This window comes from Euprymna scolopes, chromosome 25, assembly GCF_053919585.1.
Source record: "Euprymna scolopes isolate OS-2025 chromosome 25, ASM5391958v1, whole genome shotgun sequence".
Taxonomy (NCBI): Eukaryota; Metazoa; Mollusca; class Cephalopoda; order Sepiida; family Sepiolidae; genus Euprymna; species Euprymna scolopes.
In genome coordinates, this window is record NC_136506.1 from 61,086,446 (window position 1) to 61,104,889 (window position 18,444).

General features: G+C 30.8%; 1 protein-coding gene across 1 annotated transcript in view; it reads left to right on the forward strand.

The window, feature by feature from the left end:
• LOC145247390 (uncharacterized) overlaps window positions 1-18,444 on the forward strand; it is a 195,583-nt gene that overhangs the window by 143,824 nt on the left and 33,315 nt on the right. The window contains exons 4-7 of the mRNA XM_080109091.1: window positions 7,320-7,843; window positions 9,466-9,521; window positions 11,024-11,112; window positions 13,843-14,180. Coding sequence (XP_079965217.1) covers window positions 7,320-7,843; window positions 9,466-9,521; window positions 11,024-11,112; window positions 13,843-14,180 — 1,007 coding nt within the window. The remainder of the gene's footprint in view (window positions 1-7,319; window positions 7,844-9,465; window positions 9,522-11,023; window positions 11,113-13,842; window positions 14,181-18,444) is intronic.

The following is an 18,444-nucleotide window of genomic DNA, read 5'->3' on the forward strand; positions in this document are numbered from 1 at the left end:
CAGAACACAAGCGATGATTAGAAGTGCATTCAAAATGACTGTGGATTGTTAGCAATAGATGAACAAAACACAAGCGATGATTAGAAGTGCATTCAAAATGACAGTGGATTGTTAGCAATAGATGAACAAAACACAAGCGATGATTAGAAGTGCATTCAAAATGACAGTGGATTGTTAGCAATAGATGAACAGAACACAAGCGATGATTAGAAGTGCATTCAAAATGACTGTGGATTGTTAGCAATAGATGAACAAAACACAAGCGATGATTAGAAGTGCATTCAAAATGACTGTGGATTGTTAGCAATAGATGAACAAAACACAAGCGATGATTAGAAGTGCATTCAAAATGACTGTGGATTGTTAGCAATAGATGAACAAAACACAAGCGATGATTAGAAGTGCATTCAAAATGACAGTGGATTGTTAGCAATAGATGAACAAAACACAAGCGATGATTAGAAGTGCATTCAAAATGACAGTGGATTGTTAGCAATAGATGAACAGAACACAAGCGATGATTAGAAGTGCATTCAAAATGACAGTGGATTGTTAGCAATAGATGAACAGAACACAAGCGATGATTAGAAGTGCATTCAAAATGACAGTGGATTGTTAGCAATAGATGAACAGAACACAAGCGATGATTAGAAGTGCATTCAAAATGACAGTGGATTGTTAGCAATAGATGAACAAAACACAAGCGATGATTAGAAGTGCATTCAAAATGACAGTGGATTGTTAGCAATAGATGAACAGAACACAAGCGATGATTAGAAGTGCATTCAAAATGACAGTGGATTGTTAGCAATAGATGAACAGAACACAAGCGATGATTAGAAGTGCATTCAAAATGACAGTGGATTGTTAGCAATCGATGAACAGAACACAAGCGATGATTAGAAGTGCATTCAAAATGACAGTGGATTGTTAGCAATAGATGAAAAGAACACAAGCGATGATTAGAAATGCATTCAAAATGACAGTGGATTGTTAGCAATAGATGAACAGAACACAAGCGATGATTAGAAGTGCATTCAAAATGACTGTGGATTGTTAGCAATAGATGAACAGAACACAAGCAATGATTAGAAGTGCATTCAAAATGACAGTGGATTGTTTGTAATCGATGAACAAAACACAAGTGATGATTGGAAGTGCATTCAAAATGACAGTGGATTGTTAGCAATAGATGAAAAGAACACAAGCGATGATTAGAAGTGCATTCAAAAGGACAGTGGATTGTTAGCAATAGATGAACAAAACACAAGCGATGATTAGAAGTGCATTCAAAATGACAGTGGATTGTTAGCAATAGATGAACAAAACACAAGCGATGATTAGAAGTGCATTCAAAATGACAGTGGATTGTTAGCAATAGATGAAAAGAACACAAGCAATGATTAGAAGTGTATTCAAAATGACAGTGGATTGTTTGTAATCGATGAACAAAACACAAGTGATGATTGGAAGTGCATTCAAAATGACAGTGGATTGTTAGCAATAGATGAAAAGAACACAAGCGATGATTAGATGTGTATTCAAAATGACAGTGGATTGTTAGCAATTGATGAACAGAACACAAACGATGATTAGAAGTGCATTCAAAATGACAGTGGATTGTTAGCAATAGATGAACAAAACACAAGTGATGATTAGAAGTGCATTCAAAATGACAGTGGATTGTTAGCAATAGATGAACAGAACACAAGCGATGATTGGAAGTGCATTCAAAATGACAGTGGATTGTTAGCAATAGATGAACAAAACACAAGCGATGATTAGAAGTGCATTCAAAATGACAGTGGATTGTTAGCAATAGATGAACAAAACACAAGTGATGATTAGAAGTGCATTCAAAATGACAGTGGATTGTTAGCAATAGATGAACAAAACACAAGTGATGATTAGAAGTGCATTCAAAATGACAGTGGATTGTTAGCAATAGATGAACAAAACACAAGCGATGATTAGAAGTGCATTCAAAATGACAGTGGATTGTTAGCAATAGATGAACAGAACACAAGCGATGATTAGAAGTGCATTCAAAATGACAGTGGATTGTTAGCAATAGATGAACAAAACACAAGTGATGATTAGAAGTGCATTCAAAATGACAGTGGATTGTTAGCAATAGATGAACAAAACACAAGCGATGATTAGAAGTGCATTCAAAATGACAGTGGATTGTTAGCAATAGATGAAAAGAACACAAGCGATGATTAGAAGTGCATTCAAAATGACTGTGGATTGTTAGCAATAGATGAACAGAACACAAGCAATGATTAGAAGTGCATTCAAAATGACAGTGGATTGTTTGTAATCGATGAACAAAACACAAGTGATGATTGGAAGTGCATTCAAAATGACAGTGGATTGTTAGCAATAGATGAAAAGAACACAAGCGATGATTAGAAGTGCATTCAAAAGGACAGTGGATTGTTAGCAATAGATGAACAAAACACAAGCGATGATTAGAAGTGCATTCAAAATGACAGTGGATTGTTAGCAATAGATGAACAAAACACAAGTGATGATTGGAAGTGCATTCAAAATGACAGTGGATTGTTAGCAATAGATGAAAAGAACACAAGCGATGATTAGAAGTGCATTCAAAATGACAGTGGATTGTTAGCAATAGATGAACAAAACACAAGCGATGATTAGAAGTGCATTCAAAATGACAGTGGATTGTTAGCAATAGATGAACAAAACACAAGCGATGATTAGAAGTGCATTCAAAATGACTGTAGATTGTTAGCAATAGATGAACAGAACACTAGCGATGATTGGAAGTGCCACTATGAGAAACTGTTAAAATTTACATGGACCCATGAAATTCTAGAAGTTGTTTTAGCATCTGGCCCAACTATAAGAATTGAGAAAGAAATTGTATAGGAAGCTCTAAGGAGGATAATGAAGAGTAAGGCTGGAAAACTCTTTGTTGCAGAAATGTTGAAGGCTGAAGGAGGCATTGACAAATCAGATCATGAAAGAAGAGGTTATCCTAAAAGACTTGGAATTTAGTTCAATTGCGAATTGTTATAAAGATAAAGGGGAAGCACTAGAAAAAAGTAATTACAGAGGCTTAAACGGATCAGATTCTGAAGTGATTGAGAAAATAATGTAGTACTAAATAATAATCAGATAAATGCTCAAAGTTGTGTTAGAATGAACAGCACATTTAATGACATCTTTAATGTTAAAGTCTGAGTGTATCAGGGTTCTGTACTGAGTCCATTGCTTTTCATATGTGTCTTTGAAGCATTGTTTAGAGAGCTTTGTATAAGTTTTAGATGTACAATTGCATAGCAGGTGTAGTTCATAGGAGAAGGTCAAGGAAAATAGGGGAGAGGAAGTGATGACTGGAAGAAAGGGAGATAAATAAAAACCTATCTATAGGTTACTTTGGAAGTCAATTTCAAAACGCCTTCCAATGCATGGCAGTATGTAAAATAGATATTAAACCAAATATGATGATTATGAAATCAGGTTTCATTTTTTGGTTTTAGAACCTGTCATAAATTAATTTCTAAAGGAATCTTTTTATAGCGATAAAAAGGAGACTTCATGTGTTAGCTGAATATGCTGTTATTATTACTTGCACTGATGAAAGGACAATGCAGGAGCCACTATTCATATTCTCACCATGAGAACAGAGTTAGACGTAATCAATTTTTAATATGGAAAATCAAGCTCTCTAAAAAGAAGAACTCTGAATTTGAATCAAAATAAAAATTACCTTAGTCTGAAAAGATTTCTCCTTCACTAGCTGAGGACAGAAGAAATACTACACTTTGATCTCAGAATGGAGTCAAGTCTAAAAGTGCCCCTGGAAAACAAAAGAAGATAAACAGTATGAGACTAATTTTAATGTGTAATAACAAAAAAAAGTTGAATTCTTGATTTGCATAATCTAGAAATTTAAAAAAATCAAACATTTTTCAATAACAGATTTCTGATTTCTAAAGAAGTTTTTAGTATTTAATTATTAGCTTGGTTATGTTTTACTTTGGCTAATAATTAACATTGTTAATTATTAGCTTGGTTATTTTTTACTTTGGCTAATAATTAGCATTGTTAATTATTAGCTTGGTTATTTTTTACTTTGGCTAATAATTAACATTGTTAACTATTAGCTTGGTTATTTTTTACTTTGGCTAATAATTAGCATTGTTAATTATTAGCTTGGTTATTTTTTACTTTGGCTAATAATTAACATTGTTAATTATTAGCTTGGTTATTTTTTACTTTGGCTAATAATTAACATTGTTAATTATTAGCTTGGTTATTTTTTACTTTGGCTAATAATTAACATTGTTAACTATTAGCTTGGTTATTTTTTACTTTGGCTAATAATTAACATTGTTAACTATTAGCTTGGTTATTTTTTACTTTTGCTAATAATTAACATTGTTAAATATTAGCTTGGTTATTTTTTACTTTGGCTAATAATTAACATTGTTAATTATTAGCTTGGTTATTTTTTACTTTGGCTAATAATTAACATTGTTAATTATTAGCTTGGTTATTTTTTACTTTGGCTAATAATTAACATTGTTAAATATTAGCTTGGTTATTTTTTACTTTGGCTAATAATTAACATTGTTAATTATTAGCTTGGTTATTTTTTACTTTGGCTAATAATTAACATTGTTAATTATTAGCTTGGTTATTTTTTACTTTGGCTAATAATTAACATTGTTAAATATTAGCTTGGTTATTTTTTACTTTGGCTAATAATTAACATTGTTAATTATTAGCTTGGTTATTTTTTACTTTGGATAATAATTTACATTGTTAATTATTATAATTTTTAAAGAATTAAACTTTTTACTCTTTCGTTTTATTCACTAGAAATAACAAATAAATAAAATCTTTTTAAAAGATAAATGAATTTAGAAATGCTTGACATCACAAATTGAACAAATGATTAATACGTTCAATATGAACTCCTGAATTTGTGCTAATAACAGAGTAACACAGATTGAATCATTTTTCAGTTGTTTTTTTTCATTAAGAATTAATTTTTAAATGAAAGACATATTCTTTAATTGTTGCAATTTATTTGAAACTAGCTATTCACAACTGGCATAGTCCAAATGTTAAATTAAATAATGTTTTAATAGTGCATGACTAAAATGATTTAAAACCAGGAAAATTTCACAGAGTAAATAATTAAAATGACTGACATGTTAGTTTGTAAATAACTTATGTATAAGATTTTGTTTCATGAAGTAATTCATCAAAATAATTGATTTGTTTTTAAGAAACTGAAATGCATTCTACCAAAATTAATTGAATCATTAAAATAACTTTTGTAATCACATAAATAAGGACAAAGACAAGCTATTTCTCATGACTTGGTGTAAATGTGAAGTAGCACAAGACTAAACAGATTTACCAGAAAGGCAGGAATTATGAAAGTATCCTATGAAGTCCATCCAGGAATTATGAAAGTATCCTATGAAGTCCATCTCTTGGTGATCAAAAACATAAACTATATATATTATTGCAGAATCTCTTGTCATGGTAATGGAAAAGATCTTAATCAAAATATGATTAGGGTGGTGGCGGTCAGGTAGCTGTAGAGTGTTTCCATCTCTAGCAACATTGCCAACCAAGCAATTTAGAGAGGGAAAGCCTCAAAGTATAGGTTTGTCATTCAATTCGATGAATCAATGGATATCATCAACTGATCTGAACTACATCTTCTTCACATAGAATAATGCTGTGAAGATTGAGCTACTGCAACAAAAGGAAAGGATATTTTCAACAATTTTTGGAGAAAATTTTCAGTAGAATTAACACAATTGGGAAAATTTGGATCGATACACAATGAGACTCCATAAGTCTCCATCTATAATTGATCAAAACAGGTTTTCATATCTCTATGAAAGCTGAGTTAGCAAACATCACTGCCATTGATTGCTTCATACATAGATTCATTGTTTGTGATAAGGTGATCTCTCCATGTTATCAGAATTGTGAATCTTGTCAAAAATAATCGGCTGTTCAAGATGCTTTCTGTAGATTTCTGATCCAGACAGATTTATTTCCTTTACTACACAGAGCTTTTCTGAGTCACGGAGTAAAACAAAGAGGCATTTCTTTGGACTGATGGGTAAACTTCTTTTTTTTTTTTTTCATTGAAAAAGAAAATGATTTTAAAAAAGATCTTGAGAATATAGAGTTTATCTCAAATTGTCAGAAATTTTTAGAGCCTCCCCTATATTGACGAGCTGGCAAAGAATAAACAAACAGTTGTATTCATTGTTGTTAGTTTTTTAGTTATGAATTAATTGCTATTTGATCGAATTGACTTTTTCTGGAACCAGGTAGTATTGAAAAGTGGAGGGAGGGGGTTGCACTAAAATATTGACCCTCACATCTAAGGTTGTGCAGTTGATAGTCCAAACTCTTGACACTTACTCTGACTCCTGAAATTTGGATTTTGGACTAAGAAATCTTCTGCAATAATTTATATATACAATATACTATATATGTAAATATATAGTATATATAAATTATTACATATTTATTAAGACTGAATTAAGTTTGTTTCTCTTTATTTTTAATGAGAGATTTCAATTAAAAGATTTTTAATGATGAAAATAGCATTCCAAATTTATTCTGTTTTCTAATGCGCTGCATGTCAGTATGGGAGTATATTTGGATTTTTCTTTTGGCTCAGAAATTCGCCAAAGATTCTGTAAACATAGAAACTGTGAGATGAAAGGACTGATGTAATGCATTCACTTATTGATTTGTATTTGTCATAAAAACCTAATATTATTGGCCTAATAATTATCATCTTGGATATGGAGTCTGCCATGCAGAGTTCAAGTCCTTTCAAACCTATCTACTTATACTGTTGGGAAAGTTATAAATACAGAATTTCCTCCAGCTATGATTAAAATAAAACCTATTCAATTAATCATATACGATGAATATACAATGTTCATATACAATATACAATCCTATATAATAGGCATTTTGTTTACGCATTAAATAAACCCAGAAGGGTTGATGTGACATAGAACAGATAAATGCTGCAATCAGTGAAACGTTTTTCAGTAGATATCATGTTTAAACATTAAATAATTCAAAAAAGATTTGCCATAGTCATAACACAAACAAACCTTTTCTTCTTAATAAGAGCATGTGAACTATCGCAGCTCATTTTAAATTTGCTCTCAAATGGCTTAATGAGATCTGAAAATAGCATAAGAAAATGAATGTGAAAGAATTTATATTTATAATGAAAATTTATGAGTTATTTGATATTTAGTCTTTTATATTGTTTCCTTTTATTTCAGGAACGATCTCGCCCCTGCTCACGTTGTAGTCAATCATCAAGCACAATGAGTAATTCCCCAAAAACTGATAAATTCTGTGGAAACAAATTATCGGGATATTCCTTCCATTCACACAATAGTCACAGTGGTGGAGGGGGTGGTGGCTGCAGCAGCAACAGCAGCAGTCAAGTGGGCAGCAAGTTGTCTGGCGGCTCATCGTCCCCTCCTAGTCCTACCATTTTATCTAAGTGTCTTATCCCTCAACCTTCTTCCTCGGCAGAAAGTTCACCAACATCCCAGCATCATGGCATCATTACACAGGCCATTGTCCACCACCCACCAGACTCTCCTACACCCCCTCCCCTTGATATCTTGCGAGAATCTCCCAATAGCATCTGTGATGGTCCCTTAGACATTGAAAGCCTGGCAGATTCATCCTCTTCTGATCGGCTTCATGAAAAACCAACAAGTTATCCGGGATACAAAGAAGATCATTTCTTACCAGAAATGGTTTCAAAGCCTATTTCAGCAGTACCAAAATCCAAGTAAGTTTTCTTTTAATTTTTGGGGTGATTGTGTGGGCTATTATATTTTCAGCATTAAAATTGTGTTAGCAGTTGAAAAGAATTGGAATAACATGATATCATATTTGATGCCATTGAATAACTTGTCAAAAATAAACAAAACACATTTTCTTTAGCCAGATGAGTTAAGTGCGACATATTAGCTCAAATACATGTTGCGTTCACCTCAACAGGCGTAACCTTCGCTTTAAAGTAAGACGACACGTATATATTAACAAACTGATGTGAACACATACACACACAACGAACATACAACAAACATTACAAGTTAAAAAGTATGCTTATGTATGTACACCCAAACACACGCGTGTACACCAAATTCACTCTCTTGTTGTTTTTACCTTGTTCGTTTAATAAAATATATTCTTTGTATATATTGTAACTCATTATTCGTTGTCTCATTTTTGAGGTCAGAGTTCTTGAACACGCATTATAAAATCTACAAATTGGTGACCCTGATGTAATTGAACACACAACCTTCTGCAGCTTTCTTCAAGCAACTTTTGTGTTAAAACCAATTTAAAATTTAATATAAATTATAAGCATGTGACGTTATAAATGAATGGCACCAAGTTTACTTTCAGAATAAAAAACAATCGATGACTGATTACTACTAATGGTAATTTCACATATTGGTTTTTCTTCCTTATTGTAACAAAATCTGAAAATTTATAAAAAAACAATGATAATTACTTACTTTTTTTGTCAATTTCAACTAAAAACAATGTCATCTATCTAATTATCATGTCACAATTAGTTAAATATTTATTTCCATGATTCAATAAAAAAAAATGATTTCACCACGTTTGTTTTGTCACATGTGATATTAACACAAGGGAAATAACTCATAGTTTGAATTTGCCTAAATTTTTGACAGTTTTCAAAAATGAATTACCTCATCTGCTAATATGCACACTCCTCAATTATTATGTAAGCTAAAATTGCTAATTTCTTTGAAAACTATTTTCTTTAAAATATTTTTATAATGGTTAAAAGAGTACAATATGATTGAATTGGTAAGTCCCTATTATTTTTCTACCATATCATTTTTATAAATTTTGGATATGTTCATTACTGCAACATGACAATTAAGTAGATAACATTGGTTTCACTTGAAATTCAATATTTCAAATTTCGAATTTCATTACAATAACAATCCACATGTGTATAGTTTCTATTAAATATGAAATTTTTTTTAATGTAAATATATCATACATGTTTTGGACTAATTTCTCAACTTTTAATGCAAATACCTCACAGTTATACATCATAAGTAACGCAAAATAAATTGCTTGATACTAATTTCTCAACTATATTTCCATTCCAACTTTTTTCTGTTACCAATAGTAATGTTTACTTATAAATGTTATTTTTACCCCCACCCCTCTTTGATCAATTAATTTCATACACATACAATCATACAAGAAGTTTCTGGGGATTTTAACTTCACTAAAATTCTATTAATTTAAGCAATTTAATTATTTCCCAACATTAAATAAAAACCAACTATAAAAGATTATAAAAACCAAAAAAATTGAATTTATTTTCAGTAATAATTATATAAAAAAACTTTTCTTTTTTAGTGCAACTGTATCCAAAGAAATCCAATGTATTTTATCTCTTGAAGGATTAGAAGAAAGTAAGTGTATACCTTTTTTGTCCTCATTCCATCCTCCTCTCTTTAACTGCCATATTAACATTTTTTATAAAAAATTTTATTGAATTAGTTTCACAATTTCTTTTTGGTTTCTTCTTTATTTCTCTTTTTTTAAATCTTCAATTTCCTCTTTTTCCATTTTCAAATTGTGAATTTGTTATATGAAGCCACCATTCACCCATGCATGGAGTATTGTTGCTACATCCTGGACGGTGCACCAAACACTAAACTCTTTTCCTAAAAAAAAAGAATTTCTAACCTAACAGGTCCCACACTATCTGCCAAACTTTAGCCCTTGCTGTATCAGAGTAATGTTGCATCCCTGTCCTTGTTTTATAAGTATTTCCATACCCAATTAGCAGTAAATTTTCATTTATTCACTGTAAAGGTTCCTAGACGCTAGAAGATTGTCTATACTAATAACATTTTCCTTAAACTGCTTGACTTTGGAATTCGCTTCCTGTTTTCAGGTTTCCTGACTATCATACAGAAATTTAAATGTAATGTGAACAAACGTCTTGTTGCTCAACTTCTCACCCCGACCCATATCACAATAACCTCTTATGCTTCAGTAACAATAAGTCATCCTTGTGACAAACAAAAGTAGAAAAAATGGCATACTGATAGAAAATGGCTTTCTGGATCAAACATTGATGTTTTTATTTTTTTTCCTCTTTCCATTTGCAAAACTCAATCCTGTTCTACAAAGCGAAAAACAAAAAAAACAATTTTTCTCTACAAAACACAATGAATAAATATTTAAAGATATAAAAAGCATAAAAACTTTTTCCAAAATTACTAGATTTGTCATTAAATTACCTGATAAAAGTTGATAGTCCATAAAACAAAAACAACAATGCCAATGTTGTGGCCCTAGGAAATGGTCATAAAGGAAAACATGAACAGTAGGTTTAGGTAGAAAGAATATATTGTACAAGAAAGTGAATACAAAAAAGAGGTTGTCGGTATTTACCGACTGTTGAATTAGACAGTCTCGCGTTAGGTCATGATATTTCTCCACAAGAGTATTAAGAGTTTTTATAATGTTTAGAAGAGTCCATTATGAGTGAATTGGTAAGTCCCCCACAACAACCAAACTTCATGAATACATGAAGAACCTGAAACATAACACTTTTTTTTCAAAATTACTGCATTTGGTATTAAATAACTTGACAAGAGTCGATATGCCATATGCTATAAAGCAAAACAGCCAAACAAAACCTTTTACTTGAAATTCAAAAAAGGTATTTGAGGAACCATTTTACATTAAACTTACAAAGAATTTTGTTTTGATTTCATGTGATTTGATGCTTAATCTATAATATTCTGAAGAATTAAAAAAAATCAATATTTTTCAAATGTGATTGCACCCTTCACAGCATCACATTCTAAAATTTATTTTACTCTTACATATATGTCCACCTACTTTTCATTTTAAAACGTTTAAGAATTTTTCTGACTTTTATTTTTCCTGTCTTTTTTAGCTATGAAACTGAATATGCGGCTGGCTGAGAATCTCGCCACAGCTCTGAAAGAAATTGATCTGTTGAAAGGAAGATTAAAAGAAATAGAGGTAAAAACTTGACACTTATTTTGAAGACTCAAATGAAATATGGCAGTTCAAAAAAAAATTAGCAAAAAAACTTATGGATATACTTATTCATGAAAAATACTAATGTATGCCAAAATTTATGGAAAATTATTGTGTAAAATTTTAATAAAAAGTAAATTTAATTTCACGAACTTCAAATTATATTAAAGTCAAGTCAGGCTTGTTGTAGAAGATTATCTCCCTTTTTCTAATATGAAGATAACATGCTGGCTTTAGAGTTTATGGATTTTGAATAGAAAAATTAATTTTATATTTTATTAAAATTCTACTTTACAAAATAAGTACAAAACTTTTCCTGGAAGCCAAATTTATCATAATTTATCATTACATAATTTTTAATTATCATTTTTTGGTTTTGTTGACATTCCGTCGAGAGTTAGAAGACTGTATTTGCATCAACCATATTTCAAATATGGCAAATCTGTATTTTTCAGCACATTTTATTTAAGGTAAATTTACTTAGCGAGATAATTCATTAATATTGACGCCACTGTTGTATAACCCAGATTTATCACCCAATACCAACATGCTCTGCTTATGTGTCCAACTTCCATTACAAATGTGAGACAAACAAATATTTGAAGAAATGTCTATGAAAAGAAAAATAAACTGCCAACAAGTCCAAATAAAGAATATTCACTTGAATGCTACAAACATATTTTTCAAATATTTGTTTGTCTCACATTTGTAATGGAAGTTGGACACATAAGCAGAGCATGTTGGTATTGGGTAATAAATCCGGGTTATATGTATAGTAGATTAGACATATGCTATGTGAAGGAGTTGGAGTTACATAGAAAAAACTAAATAAATTTAATTACTACATTAATTAAGGTTGTTTTGTTTTTGTTCATTTTTTCTTATAAGATGGATTAAAAATGTCACATCAGAGGAGGAGAAATCCTTAACTGGAGCAATTTTCATTTTTGTACCATTCAAAGTGCCTCTTTTTGTGATATTAGATACCTTCCCCTCTCAACAAACACATAAATAACTGTTCTTGTATCTAACTTTGTCCTTGTGGGAAGGAAAGTAAATAGGTTCTCATATATGGTGACCTCTGTAATCGTATTCCCATGATAAGAAACATTTAAAATTTAAAAAAAAAAAAAAAAGAAGCTATTTGTTTGTTGGAATTCTTTGGGTTTTTGACTATTGGTGTATTCTCTCTAAATATTATTTTAAAAATAGTAAGATACTTTTTTATGATTGGGTGATTATAAAGAATCACCAAAACTATTTTCATTGAAACAAACATGAGATTATTTCAATGTGGTCAGCTTTGCATGGAGTCTCTTTGTAATTTAGATTTGACATGCATAAATGAAAACCTACATAGTTGCTCGATGGCCATCATACATCCAAATGGACTTGAAATTTCTGTTTCTGACTTTATAGAATCTCTACTCATAATAGCATTTGTTTTGATAAGTTGCCAACTTAGGCTGTGTTGAATTCACTTATTTTGGGGTTGTGTTGAATTCAGTTATTTTGAAGAAAGATTTTATGTTTCCAATTCTTAATATTTTTGCATATTCATTCATGCTGTAATTTTGTTTTGTATATGATTGGTTTGTACATTTATTTGTTGTATAGACAAATATTTTTGTAAACAATAGCTTTTATTTAACCTATAGATGGGATGGTAACAGGTACTATGACTCTGTGGCAGGATTAGGTTAATAGCAATTAAGGAGTGACTCCACTCTTCTCAATGCTTCCAAATAATTACCACGACTTGACACAACATTGCTGCCTTGTCAGCATCCTACTCCTGAATGAAACATTAGTGGTTGACTAATGTAGCACATCATTTGCATACTTAGAATGGCTTCATTTAATGTTTTATTATTTTACACCTCATGTTCTCACATTTAGAAAACCATTTTTCCCAACAAACGGTGCAAAACCCTAGTGAACTTTTGCAAAGCTGTTCATTACAATAGAGTTTCTTTAGAATTTAGTTTTATTTTAATTGTTATGAATGTCATTTTTGTTAGTTGGTGCTACCAGATCAGGCTGTCTGATGATGCTGGCTTCCTGTGCTAAAATGCACCAAACATTAATGTTATTGTTTTGGGGGTTTTTTTCCTTTCCATTTGCAAAACTCAGTCATATTTTGCAAAGTCAAAAACAATTTTCCTCTTAAAAAAACAATCATCCTAAACACCATAAATAAATATTTGGAGTATAAAGAACTTGAGCAACAAAACTTTTACCAAAATGAATCGATTCAACATTAAATACCTTAAAAGGGTTGATATGCTGTAAAACAAAACAAACAACCATCTCTGTTAGATGACCATGGCATCATGGTTATGTAATGCCAGCTACATATATAGTGGACATCACTGACAGAGATATTGCCAACAGTTATCATATCTGACATCAATTCATTGCCATTTTAAGAGTTTTGGGGAGAATATTTTGCATATAAGTAAACACATGTGTTCACTTTTTATGTATATATATTTTTATACATAATGAATTTTATTTTTATTTATATACATAATGAATTTTATTTTTATTTATATACATAATGAATTTTATTTTTATTTATATACATAATGAATTTTATTTTTATTTATATACATAATGAATTTTATTTTTATTTTTACTTAACATCATCTAACGTTGCTATACATATTTTGATCTTTTAAAAAATAAATTGCCTCAAATTTTTTCTTTCAGATGAACCAACTTGCTCGTCAATCCACAGAATATCATTCATTCATTGTCACCCAAATGTCAGCTGGTTCACAACCATTGTCTCCTCATATGTCTTTAAATTGTCCTGCAACATCTTCACCATCTTCAGTTTCTGCTCTGCCCCCTTCTCCACAGCCTAGCCCAGTCCCTGATTTTAACAATGACCAGTCAGAGACGCTGGTTATTAAGGGACGGGTTAAGGAGCAGGTCAAGCTTTTCGCTCAACAAGCAACTTCACAAGCATCTTCATCTCATTCAGTTTCTCCACAAGATGGGCAAAACAACAGCACACCACCGCCACCACCACCACTAGCCAATGGGTTTGTATAGGTTTTAGTTTTCTGACCATTCTATCAATAAGAACATTTCTTTTTCAGAATTAAAAAAAATAATAATTAAAATAAAATCAACATGTTTTTTGTAAATGTAATTTTTTGTTTATCTGACTGAAAATTCTAACAAATAGTTTTGGACATATAACACATTTATTATTATTAGTCATGGTAGTTTAATTTTTACCCTTGTAAAACATACCAGCATCCAATCCATTTAGTGCAATTTTGTTCAAAATATTTTTTCCTGTGAACATTATTATTATTATTATTAGTAGTAGTAGTAGTAGTAGTAGAATTCCCCTATCTCTAATTAATTGTCTTCAGCATGCCAGAGGTGCTTCATAGTAAATTTTATGTAATTCTGTTGAGTAGTTTTGGAGCCTTTAAGTACCACAGACAAAAGAGGCTCTATTATAAGTAGGGCTATGACAACAGAATATTCTTTTCGTTGTTTTGACTCTCAAGTACATATCTGACACAGTTAATCAACCGAGAACCACATCACTCTGTATAAAAGCATATAAGATATCAATGGATACACACTCGAGAGTGAAAACAATATGCTGTTGTCCTAGCCCTAATTATAATATCTACTAGTTTGTCTGTATTGTAAAAAATTACAGCATATTTTTTGTTATTAGTGCATAATTAACTACGATGCTCATGCACGTTTTTAATTGCTGATATTACATGATGTTATTGATGAGTCATGTGCCATCAAGATTATACACCCATAAACATAAAGAATAGCATTATTAAAAGAAAGTCTCTGGAAGAATTAAACGATTGACAAAAAAAACAGTTGTAATCTTTTTTATTGTTAATATTTTGAGTCAGTTACTGCTAATGTATATCTTTGCTTGAATATATAATAAATGAATTATCTCATAGTGTTACACACAAAGAAATATCTATTCATATACAAACACATTCTTTCTGATATCAGTGACTAATATGCTTGTGCTGTCAAACCTGACCACATATTTTTTTCAATGCTTCACAACTTTTATTATTAATTTGAAAAAAAAAACACTTGTCATCTTGTTTACAGACAGTATTAATACTTCATATTAGTTGATGAATGATAGGATGTTGCTTGACAGGTAGGTGCACATAGCAACATAAATATATTTTACCACAGAAACTTACACATATTTAAATAGAAAATTTACTAACACAAAATCATATATTTTGTAAACATTGTAAAAAACTAAGCTTATGTTTTCTCTGCAAATTTTAATTCCAAACTTAAACTTTTTATAATAAATTAAAAAGAAAAAAAGGAACAGTTGTTTTGTTTATATTACAAACAATATTAACACATAAAATCATCTGCATCTGATGCCATTCGTTTGGTCATATACTAAATTATCTTCCTTACTGTTGGACAGAAATATAATTATTGAAACGGGCACAACTCATATTATTATATTACAGATTAATTTGTTTGAAAAAATATATTTAGTTATCTTCCTTAGTTTTACACACATGTTTATTGATCATCATTATTATCATATTCAGTTTAATGTTTATTTTTTACATGCAGGAATGTGTTGGACAGTTTTTAGAAAATGACTTCAAAACTAACTTATCTTAGTTCAGGTCTTTATTCAAACTACATAACTTGAAGTATGAAAGCTTTTCTTTGGAAATCACTTTCTTGAGGCAAGGTACCCTTCCTGATGTCAACTCAATGATTGTGAATCATTTACTAATGCTTTTATCGAGGCACTTTTTCTATTTACCTACCAAGGCTAAATAATGCTCATCTGCCATTAAATCACATAATTTTATTAGAGATGAAAAAATGCTTCGATCATGCAAAAAATAGTTTTGTAGCTAATTTCTTCTCTATCCACTTAATATTGTATTTTACCTTTATTTATTATTTCTGGTTAAAATTTCACTTTTACCCCCTTTCCATTCCTCCTTTTCATTTTTTTAACCTATTTTCTTAGTTATTAATGCTTATAATTGTAAAATTTAATAAAAATAACATTTCCACTCATTTCTTTAACAATAAAGATGAAATATTTCTCTGTGAATCAATTTGATTGGTTTGATGTATTCACGTTATCCTTCCATCCTTACACATGCAAACACGCACATACATAAATTATAGTTGATCACAAACAGCTGTTTCACTGTATCATGCTTCTTCAATGTGACTAGACTTGGTGAGTGTTTCAGGCTGAGAATAAAAGACCAAACTGCTAGTATGATAGTTACCCCTGAGCCATGAAAGCAGCTGAAATCGTTTACATTATTCATTTCAAAGAAATCTATTGCAATTCCAAAGAGTAATGCATTGTTTTGTTTTTGTAGAAACTAGGGGTGTAATCAACAAGTAATTGGTAATCGGCCTAATCAGCCACTGTGCTGATTAATTGGTAATCGGCCAATTTGCCGATTAATCATCTGATTAATTACTTTTCTCTTTCCTATTGAATTTAAACACTGCCAAGTGACTCATCAGATAGCTTTGACATATTAGCATAGTAACTGTTAATTTAACTTAACACTTAATTGTCTGGTCACTATTATGCCTTTTTGCCTTTATTAAATAAAATTACAAAATATAAAGTACAATTTTCAATTCTTAAATGAATATAATTAGACAATCAGATAAGAAAAAAGAAATTACAAACCAACTAGAAAGTACAAATTGTAATTCTTTAAGTGAATAACTATAAGCTGAAGTTTTGCACCTGGTGCCACTCACTCCTTCTTCTATTCTTGCTGCTTGCCTCCTCTACTCTTCTCAGTATTTAAAATTGAATACTTTTAAGTTGTAATGTAGAAACATTAGAGTTTCTCTATTCTTAGGACACAGTCTGTTCCTCATAGATTCATACACATTAGCACCTATACTAAAGAGCCTCTTACTCGCCACAGATGAAGGTGGTGCACTTAAGTATTTTGAAGCCATTTTACTCAGCAGTGGTCAGGTCTCTCCTGTGTCCTCCTCCACCATTGAAATGGATCATCACCTCTTGCAAGTAGTTGTGAAGCTACGTAATGATCAAGTTCTTTTGTGCACTTAAAGCATAAGGGATTTACTCTTGTGAGTTTAGATTGTGATTCTTGTATTTTTGTTGTAGTTTCAGTCTCAGGTTTAACTCAGTTTCTACCTGCTCTAAGTTTTGATTTGCTACTGTAGGTTTATTCGAAGTTAATTCATCAAACAGATTTGAAAGAGATACAGTTTTACTTTCACTTTAATCTTCTTGACCTTCAACAGAGTTTAAAGAAATGTATCCTGCTGATTCTGCTTCATTATCATCAGTAGAAAGTAGATGTAAAATCCAATTCTTAGTGTTTTCCATGTCATTCTTTTGAAATTTAAATGTGAATCTTGGACCTAGGAAAGTAGTTTTTATCATTTAGATAGGATGAAAATCTTGTTTCCATTGATTCATTGAATTGTTCAACAGTTGTGAGGATTCTGCTAAAGTCAGAAATATCAGAATTAGATTCGACAGCTTTTGAAAGAAATAACCTCAAAGCTAAAATTGTTGGTATTATCATCAATATGGTTGAAGTTCTGTAATTTGCTTCTTTGGTGATTTTTTTCAAATGGACAATTTTTTGAACAAGTTCCCAATGATAAGTTGTTAAGGTAGGAATTTTATAGCGTCGCAAATTTTTGAATGAAAAAAATGAACGAATCTCTTATTAAAAAATTCCAGTTTGTGAAAATCATTCTACTTCATATATATACCATGAAAAAGTCCTTTCTGATTAATGTTTACCGGATAAAAGCTGAAAAAAAACCCAGCCAAGTTCGTTTGCTTATTTTAAAACTGGTAAACATTAATCAGAAGGGACTTTTTCTGGGCATTCAATCTAAAGCAGAATGGTTCGCACAGACTGTAAATAAATCATTTGTAAACAATCACAGCGTTAACTTGAACAAAGCCAATACAAAAATAAAATAAAGATTGACATGTGGAGGAGAGGGTGTTTTTCTAACTAGTCTGTACTTTCACCTAACAATTTAATAAACAATACAAAACAAGTGATTTGAAGAAGGATAACTGAAGTTTTTTCTTTGTATGTATTTGCCTGGGGAAGGGGTTAGGGGAACCACCTGAAATGGATGAATGTGATCAGTGCCAAGCGAAGATTCAACAGAATCGCAAAGAAATACCAATTGTATAAAGAACTCTATTGTTGATAACATGCAGTTCTTACTTTTATTAAAATCAAATTGATGTTGAACATGTTCGTTTACTTAATTATATCGCCA